At 42.9% G+C, this 14,510-nt stretch overlaps 1 protein-coding gene across 1 annotated transcript in view; it reads right to left on the bottom strand.

The window, feature by feature from the left end:
- OTC (ornithine transcarbamylase) overlaps positions 1-14,510 on the bottom strand; it is a 30,388-nt gene that overhangs the window by 15,362 nt on the left and 516 nt on the right. Inside the window, exons 2-4 of the mRNA XM_066619853.1 lie at positions 12,508-12,652; positions 9,924-10,005; positions 6,645-6,732 (exon numbers count right to left, since the gene is read on the bottom strand). Of these exons, the coding sequence (XP_066475950.1) occupies positions 6,645-6,732; positions 9,924-10,005; positions 12,508-12,652 (315 nt within the window). The remainder of the gene's footprint in view (positions 1-6,644; positions 6,733-9,923; positions 10,006-12,507; positions 12,653-14,510) is intronic.

Raw genomic sequence — 14,510 nt, forward strand, 5'->3', positions numbered from 1 at the left:
TTCAGAGGCAATGGGAAGAGGGGGTGGGTTAAAATAATGCCCAGGGTAAAGCAGAAAACACATGGATACTATAAAAGGCCTTGCTCTAACTCGGCTTGCAGCTTGTGTCTGGTTATGAGTGGCAGTGGCAGGCCAGCGCAGGCTCCAACAGTCTCCGATGGACCAGAGGCTCATTGGAGACTGGGGGCTCCCTGTAGGTCAGATTGGGAGTCCCTGAGGGCTGCAAATGGCCCCTAGGCCAGGGTTTGTCCACCCCTGGTCCAGAAGGACCAGCAAGGATGCACTCCTTCGTGCAGCCCTCGGTGTAGGTCATTCACCAAGGTGTGGTGTGTCTGTATCTGGTGGATTGTCGCCAGGGATCCTGGTAAGGGAGATGGATTCCCAATACATCATCCTCGGCCCTGCAGCCGTGGTTGTTACACTACCTGGAAACCTGGTGGAAAAAGCTGGGAAAGATTAGCTCCTCCTCCTTCATCCAACCAAGATCCCGTGATACATGCCAGATCAATACCCTCACCCAAGATTAAATCCTGGATAAGGCAGGTTTTATTATTTACCAACCTGGCAGTCAAAAGCAGCAATTTCAGACCCAGGGAGCTACTGCTAAGGCCACCAGATGTCAGAGAGCTGAGAGGAAAGAGGGACAATCTGTCTGTGATGGACCCACCTTCCCCTAGAAATAGCCTGCCCTACCCCCACTGCCACATCTTCCATGGCCCATTACTCTATTGATGGTGGTGTCTTTCCTCTCCCCCGAGCTCCTAGATGAAAAGAAACACATCTCTTACTGGCAAGGTCTGCCTTCTAAAAGTCAATCTTTAGAAAACCTGCAGAAATTTTGTCCTGTCACATACATTAAACCTGGCACCTGGTCTGGTATGGAAGGAGGTCCATCATGGAGGTGATGCAATGAGATTTTGCATCAAGTGACACAAACCTTATTGATGTCCCTGTGACAGTGCATCATTTCCTACATCCTAGAAGTGATGGTAATAGACTTTGGCTGCAATCCTAACCACACTTTCCTGAGAGTAAGCCCCATTGAACAAAATAGGACTTACTTCTGAGTAGACCCGATTAGGATTGTGCCCTTTATCTACCAAGAAAATCAGGTGGAAGAGATCTCTTATAAGCTAAACAAACAGTGGATGAAGAAAAATGAACACTTAATGATGAAAAATACCAAAGAAGGACTACTAGCCAAAGTCTCAGTCTAAGGCAGCCATTTTCAACCTTTTTAACCTCATGGCACACTGACAAGGCACTAAAATTGTCAAGGCAAACCATCAGTTTTTTGACAATTGACAAGGCACACCATGCTGTTGGTGGGGGGCTCACATCCCCCCAATGGCCATACTAATAAATGATTCTCCCCAAAGGACCATCCATGGCATGCCAGTGTGCCACAGCACAGTGGTTGAAAAATCAAAACTTTAGATATAGGCTGATGGGTTCTGAGCTGTCTGTGACAGATCAGGAGAGAAATCTTGGGGTGGTGGTGGACAGGTCGATGAAAGTGTCGACCCAATGTGCGGCGGCAGTGAAGAAGGCCAATTCTGTGCTTGGGATCATTAGGAAGGGTATTGAAAACAAAATGGCTAATATTATAATGCCGTTGAACAAATTGATGGTAAGGCCACACCTGGAGTATTGTGTCCAGTTCTGGTCGCCGCATCTCAAAAAAGACATAGTGGAAATGGAAAAGGTGCAAAAGAGAGCGACTAAGATGATTACGGGGCTGGGGCACCTTCCTTATGAGGAAAGGCTACGGCGTTTGGGCCTCTTCAGCCTAGAAAAGAGATGCCTGGGGGGGACATGATTGAGACAAACAAAATTATGCAGGGGATGGACAGAGTGCATAGGGAGATGCTCTTTACACTCTCACATAACACCAGAACCAGGGGACATCCACTAAAATTGAGTGTTGGGTTAGGACAGACAAAAGAAAATATTTCTTTACTCAGCGTGAGGTCGGTCTGTGGAATTCCTTGTCACAGGATATGGTGATGGCATCTGGCCTGGATGCCTTTAAAAGGGGATTGGACAAGTTTCTGGAGGAAAAATCCATTATGGGTTACAAGCCATAATGTGTATGTGTAAACTCTTGATTTTAGAAATGGGCTATGTCAGAATGCCAGATGCAAGGGAGGGCACCAGGATGAGGTCTCTTGTTATCTGGTGTGCTCCCTGAGGCATTTGGTGGGCCGCTGTGAGATACAGGAAGCTGGACTAGATGGGCCTATGGCCTGATCCAGTGGGGCTGTTCTTATGTTCTTAATTGCTGATCTAAGTAACCTATTGAAAGTGACAGAAAGTAGACTATAAAAAGACCTAGATTCAAACACACCTAAGAAACTGGAAAGGAAAACAACTTCGTGGACAATATCTGAAAGCCACTAATAATAAAATTGACAAAGAAAACACTTGGAAAAGGCTGCAGAACTTGAGAAAGGAACAAAAGGTTTCATCCTAGCTGCAAAGGATCAGGCATGTGCAACAAATAATACCAAAGCAAAGATTCAGAAGACCAGTTACAACAGCAAATGTTCACTTGATAAAATGAAAAGTCAACCATCTGGTCAATGCCCATAGTAAGATCGCCCAAATTGACTATAAAGAACACCATGATAAAGTTGAAGCTAAGTTTTACTGGAATTTTGCAAACAATACAATTTATCTGCACAGTGAAATTCCTGTGATCATAAACAGCTAATAAAATCACTGAGAACAACCAAGCAAAGATTCTTGGGAATTCAGATAACAGAGAGGTAAACATCTAGAACACTATACATCAGATATAATAGTAGTTGACAAAAATAAAAATCATGTTTGCATCATTGATATTGCAAGGGCAAGTGACATTAGAAGATAAAAAACATGAAAAAAAATCACAAGATAGCAAGTCCCACGAGTAGAACTTGGGCATCTCTGGGAGAAGGTCAATATTGTGCCAAGTGTCATTGGAGCCCTTGGAGCAGTGCCTAGAAGTCTGAAAAAAATACCTTGATATTCTTAGCCTGGAGCAAATTACACCAGCTCAGCTCCAGAAAACAGCATTGCTTGGAACAGCAAGAATCTCTCAACAATTTTTTTGCGATTCCCAGGATCTTAGTCAGATCCTGAATTACAGAATATAACCAGCCCAGGCTGTGATGAAGTAGTATAATAAGTGACTGCTGCCTAGATATACAGTACCTGCCTAACAAATTTTAAAAATTTTTTTTAAAAATTAAAAAAATCTTAAACTATTTAAAACTTGTTTTAAAAAAATTAATGCTACATGTTAAAATCAATCAAACCCCCCCCCCCACAAGAAGCCAGCGCGACTTACTGGTAAGTTAAAAAAAAACCCTTCTGTCCCAGCAACAGCGTGATCCTGGGGATCCTGTTGCTGCCTTCTCCTCCACCCCCTAAAGGGTCATAGGCCAGTGCTTCCTAGACTGGTGGGTCATGATCCATCAGTTTGGGAATTGCTGAGCTAAGGGCATTAGAATACAAACCAAACAAGCAGAAAACTCCTAAATAAAACCCCTATTCGTTGTCTGCTTGTGAAGCAAACTTTTTAATGAAAGCAGTATGACAATTTCTCAGACAACTTGTTTAAACAGAAAAAAAATCAACTAAAACAGAAATCCTTATCTATTTCTTATGCTTTCATGTTGGAGAACTGAAATCACAAATTGTAAATACCTGTATTAATTCAAAATCTATGAAGAAAGATCAGACAGAACCAGACTGGAGATATCATAACCCCAGATTTCTGCAAGTGTGCTGAACTAACATCTGAAATCCATTATTCTACAATGTAACCAAAATGGTCCCCCATAACTCAAAGCTCAACATCTAGACCAGGGGTGTCAAGCATAAGACCTTTGGGCCAAATGCAGACCCTGGAAGCTCTTTATTCGGCCCCCATAATAATTGGGCTCTCCCAGAACCCTCCTTTCAGCTGTGCTGCTTCTGCCAAGACTCTGGGAGGGAGGTATAGAAGAAGGCAAGAAATGCTACGAAGTAAGGGGCAGACCAGGAGGGCAGACTTGGAGTGGGAAACACTGCTGAGGCACTGGGAGAACCCAGTTATCATACAGGCTGCCCTTTCTGCAGAGCTGCTTCTGCTGAAACATCACTTTACAGAAGACTCTCAGATGCTGAGCAGTGAAGTGAGGCTGTGGCAGAAGTTGCACTGCTAAAGGGTGACCTGTGTGATTATTGGGCTCTCCCATATCTTGAAAATGTGATCAAGATTTGCACATCTTTCATTGCCACCTAATGAGTTTCTATGTGTGAACAAAGAGCTTATTTCTGGGCATAGTCTGTTTAATGGCATCACTACCTGCTTAATGATGTCACTTTCAGCCCCCCTGCAGGCACCATGATCGCTTTTCGGCCCACTATATGAAACAAGTTTGATACCCCTGATCTAGAGCTACGCTTACCTGCATTTTCAATTGTAGCTTGTTCAGCTCTGAATGAAAGAGCTACGCAGCACACAATACTACTTTTCTTTCCAGCTTGATTCAACAATTTTTCTCTAGCTTATTTTTCAGTGGTTACTATAGCAAAGTTAATGTTGGAACAGTAACAAACATGCAGGTAACTGAGCTAAAATAAGAGACTTCCTGCAGAAAGCTAGGAAGACTTAATCTTTTGGAATGAGAAAAGGAGGTTTAACATTTCTCCTCAACCTGTTAGAAAGGAACATATGAGTCAGTCATGTGACTCCTTAAAGACCAACAGATTGGCAGTACAATTCTGAGCATATTTACTAAGTCGGAAGTCCTATTGAGCTAAATGGGGCTTACTGCTGAGTAAACCTGTTTAAGATTGCACTGTTACAGTAACATTAGCTTTCAGATTGATGCATAAGTGTACGGTATAATAAATCTGGGTCATCATGCCATAAGAAACTGCTGTTTTTGCTGCAACAGACTAAAATGGCTGCCTGCAAAAACTGAATTTTACAGTGTGATCTGATTTTTCTAATCAGGGACAGTATTACCATGATTTGGTCACTCTAAATCCACTAGGATCTTTCAGTAGTTTTAAGGGGAATCAAAACAGTGCATTAAGCTGCAAATGTGTTAACTTCTAGAATTGTTTAAAAAGAATAAAATATTTATTTCAGCTGGATTATGTTTAATGCAAAAAAGGATGAATTATTTTTAAAGCAGTTTTCCCTTTGTCATATGTTTGTGCTGAGAGAGGGGCAGAATTGAAAGAGGAAACCCAGACATTTAATATGCTTCAAAGGAAGTAAGCAAAACTGCAGAAGTAAAACAATATGGGCAACAGCCAGTCAAAAGTGAAGCCTTCTGAGTGATTTTAATTGAGAAGATGAAAACTGCAATCCTAAATACAGCAGCAGATCCCAGTAGACCCATAGAGGCTGCAGGGGTGCTACACTGGGTAAGAGAACTGATCTTCCCTTACTCCGAGGAGACTTCTGGCTGCTGCTCTGGCCCCACAGGATATGAGGACGGCTGTTTTGGCCCTTAGGGCCCAATCCTATCCAGCACAGGAGCACCGGCACCAAATGGCAGCTGCTGCATCCTATGTTGGATGTGAACAGGCCAAAGGTCTCCTCAGAGTGAAGGCTGAGTAAAGCCCCAGCATGCTCAATGGAGCTTCTCAGAGCTCCTATTTAGCTGGCACAGACTTGAGAAGCCCTGTGTTGGGCTTTTGAACCTGGGAGGGGGGAATAGGACTCAGAAGAGGAGGTCTTTGCTGGTCCCATCCCTTCTGTACCTGTCCCAGCTCCGTTCCACCCTCCCCCACCCAGAAACACCTCCCCTTGCCCTCCCCCTTGCCACCACCCTCCCCATGCCCCTGTGCCACTTGGCGCTTATCTTTTCTCACTGGCAGTTGGGAGTCCAACGGAGGCAGCAACAGGGCTGCACTGGCGCAGCTTACTCTTTGGGTACAACAAATATGCTTTATGGCACATTTGCGACACCCAGCACCGGTGCTGGGGCAGCATGGTATCGGGCTGTTACTTCCATTAAATGTACACTTGCTTCTGAGTAAATATGCCAAAAATTGCTCTGTTTATACGTGTTCTCTCCGACTATGGAGAAATGGGTGGAAAGATCTCTGCACTGTGAGGCGTCTTCTATTCTGGGCAACAACCAAACTATGCCCCCACACTACAACACACTTTTCATGACTCCTTTCTTGGTCCTTTCCACGTGGACATTATTTTTAGCACATGGAAGAACTGGGATATGTTAAGGGTGCATACTAACATACAAGCGAATCAGGACTAATTGCTGTTTTTTTCTCCTGTCCAGTTTCCCCCAGCACTTGCAAGGCATTTGCCAGTTAACTGAACACTGATTCAGTAGTCTGTCTCTATCACCACTACTACCCTGGCTTAACAAAGGCTGCCAGTCATTTTTTCTTCTTAAAGTATTACTTGTAAAAAGGGCTAGTTTCTACTGTAAACACACAGAACCAATTTCCCCTGAGTTTGATCCAAGTGAGATCTAAATGTCTAAACAAAACACAGTCAGTGCACTTTCACAAAACGTTCATCCCTAAAATTATCCCTCTTAATTATCTTAAAAGTTGAGGAATTCAATAAGTTTTAGCACTTCCACCATTTCAGAACACAAAGGAAATGGAATAGTCACACATGATGTGCTAACCGTGCTGTATCAGTGATGTTTTCATTAATGCCCAAGTGAATGTCTTCTGCTGAGAGAAAACAAGGATGTCCTCCAAGGAGAGCAAATCCTAAAGGAGATATAATGCATAGGAGTTTTACTGATACAATCTAGCTATTCCAAAGCTTTATAAATAGTATTTAACTACTGCAGTAGAATCAGAAATTCTATATTTCAAGCTTCCCCAACACAGAGATGCAGTCATAGACAAAATTTGACTTGTTGAATTTCTGGGCATCATGTAGCAATTAAAGGTGAAGGAGCCGACCAGAAAAAAAAGTCATTGCAACTTTCCCTGTGAACGAAACAGTGGGCTATAGGTATACCTGTATTATCTTTCATACTGAATTTCAGTAGTAACAAAGGTTCTGGTTTTTCTTTTAAAATGGGGGGAACCAATTTTCTTTTTGATCCTGTGCAAAATAGTTTTCAGACTATTCCCTAATTTAATGCAAAGTTTGTACCACTAGACTAGCTAAAATTGTGGCAGGAGCAAAGAAAATTGACAATCTTAAGATATTATTATATGTTGCTTTTCCGCTATTGTCCGTCCCAGTGTTGTATGCATGCCAACAAAATTTGCAAGTCACAAGTTTGTGTGGCACTCGTGCATCTCACTAAGGGGCAATCCACTTTGCATATTACAAAGGAAAAATGCCAAGGTGATTGCATTGATTTGGGGATGGGCTTTAGTTCAGTGGCAAACTTTTGCTTTGCATACCCCATGTTCAATTCCAGGTATTCCTGGGAAAGACCCCCATTTGAAACCCTGGAGAACCACCGCCAATTAATGTTGACGATGCTAAGCTGGATGGACCAGTGGTTTGATTCTGTCTAAGTCAGTGTCACAGAGTCAACCATGCTTTCTCTGTTGATGCTCTTAATGTTTATTTTATGAGAATGTTTTGATTCTAAGGGCACAATCCTAACCCCTTATATCAGTGCTTTCCAGCACTAGCATAGCGGTGCCAATGGGACATGTGCTGCATCCTGCAGTTGGGTGTCACTCACAGAGGCCTCCTCAAAACAGGGAATGTTTATTCCCTTACCTCAGAACTGCATTGCCCTTATGTCAGTGCTGGAAACCACTGACATAAGGGGTTAGGATTGTGTCCTGAATCCAGGTCCTATGAGAGGAATTTTGTCAGGAGGTACAAAGTTTCTTCTGGGCCCCTTCCCAAAGGGGGAGGGGGTCAATGGGGCAGGCAGAACGGGGGGGGGGGAGAAATTAGGCAGAGGGAGGGTGTCGACAGCCACAATAATCTTTGGAGCCCAGGTCTACTACACTTCTTGATGCAGAGCCCAGGTCTACCTGATCATGCGGCATTGGCAGCTAGATAAAGTCATATTGAAAACCAAACCCACTCCTAAGTCTCTCTAAAATCTTTGAAATATAGAAAATCGATTGCAGAAAATTAGCATCGCTGTGTTTAGGCTCACACTGGAATGGACCAAAATGAACTTCTGCAGCAGATGTAGCCCCACAGCTGGGTCAGTGTGCTTCTATACACTCCTTCATGGTTATGGGATCCACAAGCCAAACCAGTTTGGCTCAAGTAGCAACCCAGTTTCCTCCTAGATTTGACACTGTGTTCAGGAGGGTCATGGATGCATTCCTGAGCCCAGTGTGTATGGCTTGCAGCAGCCGTTAACACTGCATGCACATGGTTGTGCCCAACATCGTGTGCAGGCAGTGTGTTCAGGTGAGCAGGAAAATGTCAGATCCCAGGAACTTTCTTTGGCTCCTGTGCCCCCTTTCCAACCTGGGCCAGGGTACAAATTACCCCTTTACCCCCTCTCCCAGGCCCTGCCTGAATCATATTGTATTGCTATGTTTTAGATTTTATTGTTATTTTCTGTTTTAATGTATGCATCTTTGCACATTTTTAAGTTAAAAAAAAAGTTGCCTATGAATGAAGAAATCATCATAACCTTTACAGGGAATAAAACGAACATCTTGTATTAATGACAATGATTAAGAATATCATGCAAATAACCACTGTCAAAATACTTTCTGGGGATATTTTCTTTATATTTTTTCTGAGATAAATCTTTATTTTCAGTCACAATGAGAAGAATATAATATGACAAGAGCAAAAATATCATTCGGCAAGCTGTTATCCAAAATGTCACATACACCAAAGGTATTTGAAGAGTTGCTTAATTCTTTCTCACCACCAGGTGGCACCACTATCATAGCCATATACAGTACTTAAAAGTTTGGAAAGTTGTAAACATAAAGTTTACTAATGGTTATGATTGTTTAACAGCTGGTTTAACTACAGTGGTCATGTGTATGTCATGATTGCAGGCCCAATCCTGAACGGTGTACATACGCTGGCTTACTGCCGGCGTGCACTGTTGCAAGCGTGCTGTAAGATACGTTAGTGGCCCGAGTACTGGGTGAGAGCTGGTGCTAGCCCAGAGCTGGCTGGCACTGGGCTAACACTGAAGCTCCGCCACTCGGCAGTCACATGGACTGCCGAGCAGCAGAGAGGTAAGTGGAGGCATGGGGGTAGACAGGGAGAAGGTATTCTGGGGATGGGGGAGGTGCGTGGAGGGCGAGGAGAAGATGTTCCAGGGAGGGGGGAGACAGGGGAGGGTGTGAGGCAAGATCCAGAGCCTTCGTGTTGGGCTTGCCACCTGACACGGAGGCTCTTGATTCACCACTGACCTTTTGGTTGGGGGTAAATTGAGTAGCCCCATTGCAGGGCCACTCGCTTTACCGGGAGGAAGAGGATGAGAGTTCCCTTCTCCTGAGGAGCCGCCGGCAGCTGCCCAGAGCATGCAGGATACGGCGGCAGTCATTTATGGCGCTGCTGCAGCCCTGCACCCCAGGCAGCTCAGGACTGGGCTGTGAGATTCCTAAAGTAGTTCTGATAAAGTGGAGGAAGCAGAAAGATTAGAATGTAAGCCACTGTTTCCAAAAGTTGAAATTTTTCTGGTGCTTGGAATTATCTGCTTAGTAAACCGAGCCTCCTGCTACTCTTCTCTGTGGTGAGGAAATACACTACAGAGCTCCTTCACCTTTACAGGAGACAATCTGAAGCTTCTCTCTACTCTGCAGTACTAGTCAACTCGACATGCTACACCTAGATACCTGCATAAACATCTCTTTAGACTAATTTGTATGTGTGTGTTCCCTTACTGTCATCATTGCTGTGACTTCAAATTACATTATAATTTATTCACATAAAAGAAATAGTATAGAGCTTAAACAGGAAAATGTATTTACAGTTGCAATTTTTGGTGGGTATTCACCTGTCTCTGTAGATAATCTAGTTCGGGTGCTTCGTTTCTCAAAAATCATGGCTAAAGATTTTCCTTGTAGCAAAGGCAAATACTAGAAAAAACAAACCGAAGAAGGAAAGGAACTTGTGTCATACAGGTATGCATAGTGAACATTTTGAATCTGTTTTGCTCTGCACTTTTCCTAAGTCACTGGATCAGTTTCAGATAATTGTGATTAACGAGATGGGCAGCCTAATCCTAATGTCCACAGCACCTGGAGGAACAGTGGCACCAAAATGGCAACCACTGTATCCTATGTGCACCAGGAAGCTGCTGGAGGTCTCCTCATGGGAAGGGGAGGGTTTGTACCCTTCCCCCAAGTAAGAGCACAGTCCCCACAATGGGGCTTCTCAAGTCTGCACTATTTTGCTGGCGCAGACTTGAGAATCTTCATGTTGGGCTTATAATGGGGATAGGATCAGGCAGAGGAGGCCTCCATTGGTCCACTGAATTTTGAAAAAGTTCACATTTCCTTTTTATATTTTACTGTACTTTAAAGGGATTATTTTAAAAGCTTAATTTAAAAGCTCTTAAGACCTCTTTACTTCTAAGGCAATCACGTTATTGATTTATCTAATTCAATACATACAGAAATTGGGAATGATCCTACAGCCACTCATTCTTTTTTGCTTCCTAGTATTTCTCTGGATGTGGGATTCTGTGCTGCTGCCCCCATCTGCCTCCTCCCATGCTTTGGTACCTGTGTAAAAGCGTTGCTGTGTAGTATGTACTATATAGGCATGATTTTGCCCTTTCCTTCCCCCCCCCTAAACCTACTGAACTCAACAGCATCTATAACTTGAAATGCTGAAATGTATTCAAATCAGGATAATAATTCAAATTTTTCCATGTAATCTTGAGTTATGAGAACTTGACTGAGAATGTTTTCCTTTTTTAAAAAAAGTTCTAGTTAAATGTGCAATTATTCAGATGTCATTGTTTATTTGTTGTGTATTCGCTTGTAATTCACCCTGGGAAATGTTATCGGAAAGTTGGGGTATGAAGTGAAATACTACTATAACTTCATCACAAACTTATCCCTGCCTACCTTGCAGACCAATCATCACTTTACATAGACAATCATATGGTCTCCTTCTCTCTTCTCCCCTTTTCCTATAAAGAAGTCATAATTGGCTTCCATGCCACCAAGGGTGCCAGAACATTTCAACACAGTGCATTTCATGGTATCACTCCTGGTTTAATAAACGGTGCTTGAACATAGTAACACAGCTGAATGTACTTAGAAAATTTAAGAAGGATATAGCTCTCAAAGGGTATAATTTAGTTATTCAACAGAATGCTAAACCAGGTATGCAGGCACAGTTGTACATAGTGAGCTATTGTAAATCTGTGAAGTTCTTTCAGATTGTAAAGAAAGTTAGTTTAGTATTTACTGTTTTGTGCCTATTATAAGAATTTTTTTTATTTTACATCATGAATGATTCAAATGACAGTCAGATCAGAAGATAAAAAGGTGAAATTTATTTACATTTGAAGTCTGCCGTAATAGAAAAGAGAGTTTTACCTTTATAAAAACAAAAAAATAAACAGCGCAATTCTATGCATGTGTAATGGAAGATCAGAAGATCGTCAGGTGGATGATGTGGTGTTGACAGTGATTCCATGTTTTGACAGCTGGTTGACAGCTCTGGGAAGGGTAGGGCTGGCTCCACAGCTGTAATCAATCAAGGCCAATGGAGACCTGGTTGGACACCTGAGCTTCATTTTACCTTGATGAGACTTTGAATGAGCTAAGGAGGTAGCTCACAGCTGAGCTGCATTTGCACTTAATGGGACACAGAGGATAAAAGGCAGCTTCAGAAGGACCAAAAGAGCCAGGAGCTGGACGCTGACCCAGAGGGAGGCCTGGAAGCAGGTTGCTGACCCAGACGGAGGGCCGGACTCTGACCCAGAGAGAGACGCTACCTGAGCTGGAGGGAACCAGACCAAGAGGGATATCTGACCCAGACCTACAGGAAATGGGACTGCCAGGACTCTGCTGGAGGACACAGAAGACTGGGAAGAGTGGACTGTGCTTTGGAGACCGGATTGGACTTGAATTGGAGGCTTCAGACCTTTACCCACTGAGTTAAGTGGAGTTTTGGGGAGGGAAAGCCTCTGGACAAGAGGACTTGCAGGGAGTGTCTGTGTTCATAGCAATAAATTTGGGTAGTTGCTATAGATAAGGAGTTCTGTGTTCATTCCTTTGCACACCACAGCAGTTGTTCTAGAGATAAAGAGGGTGTTAATTAGCCAAAAAAGTGGGCATTAGAAGGGAGTTGAGATATTTGGAAGGGACAAATTGGCGTAGTCGGCAGGAGTCAAAAATTAAGACAGGACAGCATGTTTACTTGGAAGCAAGTCCTAGTGCATTAAATGGGACATAAGCCCAAGCAAGAGTGGTTAGGTAGTCTAAAATATGTAAAGAGCTCAACACATCAAATATTGATTCTTACAAGCAGAAGAGCTAAAAATATATTTTTAATTTTTTAAAAACTTCACTGATTTTCACAAAAGACATGAAAGTAAGGTACTTGACACAGATGTTACATACCTCCCCCTTGTGTTTGATTCTTTCTTTCAGATCTGCTGACACCCAAAGCAAATATTTAATGTCTTCAGCTGAAAAATTCTGTAGTGTCAGAAGGTCACGACCTTTCAGCTGAACTGAAGTTTCAGTAGGTGGTCCGTGCCTATATCTTCCAGTGAAATGACAAAAAAAATCTGCTTTATATTCTAATATTTGGTCTTTAATTATCAATGTTGAGTAATTAGTTGCAGTCCAAAGTCAGCAGGTCTTGGAAAGACTGTACACTTCTCTACACTAAAGGAGCTCTCATAATCCAGATTGCCTGATGACAAGCACATCAAACCTGCTGCCAAGAAACCTCTTGAAATATCCTAAAAGGGTTGATAGTGGTGACAATGGGCAGGAACTGACAGATCCAAAATTAAAAAAATATATATAGCTTCCCTGCTTAAGAGTAGGTAAAGTTCCATGAGTCTGTAAGTTGTTTTGTTCCTAAATCCAGCACCATTATTGGTCACAAACACGTTGTGAGTTTGCCTCCTACTGATTTGGCTATGAAAAAGTTTTTCAAAGGCAGCAACTAGACACTTCTGCTAATGACATAACTGCTCCTACAAGAAGTCCTGGAGCATACCTCCCACTATTCCCCCTCAACTACATACCTGGCTGGAGCAGCAGTCTCCAAACTGCTTACCGTTCTGCTGGGGAGCTATCCTTCCCTGTTGCCAATCTGCCCCAAACCAAGCTCCAGCCTGCCATGCCTGCCCAGAAATCCAGGTGCATGACAGAACCCGAAGCGGCAGACCAGAGCTCAGTTTGGGGGAGATGAACTACAGGGAAGAGATGGCTCCCCCACAGAATGATAAGCACTGGATCCAGCCATGGGACAGGGTCTGGAGAGCCCTGATCTTGAGTAACATAAGAGTGTCCAAATTAGTGCTGTTAGTGTTTTTGATAGGCTAATTACGTGTTACACTCCCAGCCCAAACTAATTGGGCTTGAACGCAGGCAGGCAGAGTGTTCCACAAGCATTAATTGCTTTATGGCTATCACAAAAAAGCCTCCAACAGCATGCGAAGCCAAGTGCTACCACAGTATCAGAAGAGAGGCTGCAGCAGCCCTGCATGTGGCAGCAGCTCTTTCGAGACCCACCGACCCAAGTAAATTGTCAGGGGAGGGTAAAACAGGGAGGTCAGAATAGGGTGGTGACAAGAGCAGCTCAAGAAGGAGGTTGGGTTTGGTTGCAGCAGTGTCTGCTGAATCCTAGTCTTCTTTCCAGACCCAATCCCACAGTCCCTGTGGACCTGTGCTATTTTGCTAGCACAGGTGCAAGTAAACCCCTCTGCATTGTGGAGGCTTATCTCTGGGTAAGGGAACAAATGTTTTAACAGAGGATTGGTCTGTCAATCATTTTAAAGGAAGGAAAAGAGGAGGATTTGAGAACAAAAAATTAAAATGGGAGCAGTTGGCAGGGGAAAAAATAAGCACCCACCTCTCTCTCTCCATCATAGTCATTATTTGATTCCAAATTCTCTCTCTCTCCCCTAAGTTTTCCTTTTCCTTTTAAAAAAAAACAATTCCACTAAGGCTGTTACATGAGACAAAATAAATGGGCTTTAACTAGTAAGAATATGGAGGAGTACAATGGCACAAACACTATGCAAGGTCAGTTTAAAATTATTTTTCCTTTCATTTCCATTAGAATTACCGAAAATGTTCTTTCTGTTGGTACTTCTCTACAGTGTTCCTTCAGAAATTGATAAAAGGGGTCAACACACTCACAAAATTAGTTTATAAACATCATTTCTCTTCCACATCATATCTATCAATTTTTCTACATTTGCAATATCTAGGGACACTAACAGTGTTGTTTAGAAGCTCTTATCATATCAGCAGCTTTCCAGGGACCAATTATTAACATTTTTGCAATCACTAACAGGTTCTCTATCGGTAATTTATCAGACAATTGGATGCCCTCAAAAACATTTAATGAAATAGCTAGTGGGTCCTATTACCTACTGGTTTGT

Source organism: Tiliqua scincoides, chromosome 3 (assembly GCF_035046505.1).
Source record: "Tiliqua scincoides isolate rTilSci1 chromosome 3, rTilSci1.hap2, whole genome shotgun sequence".
Lineage (NCBI taxonomy): Eukaryota > Metazoa > Chordata > Lepidosauria > Squamata > Scincidae > Tiliqua > Tiliqua scincoides.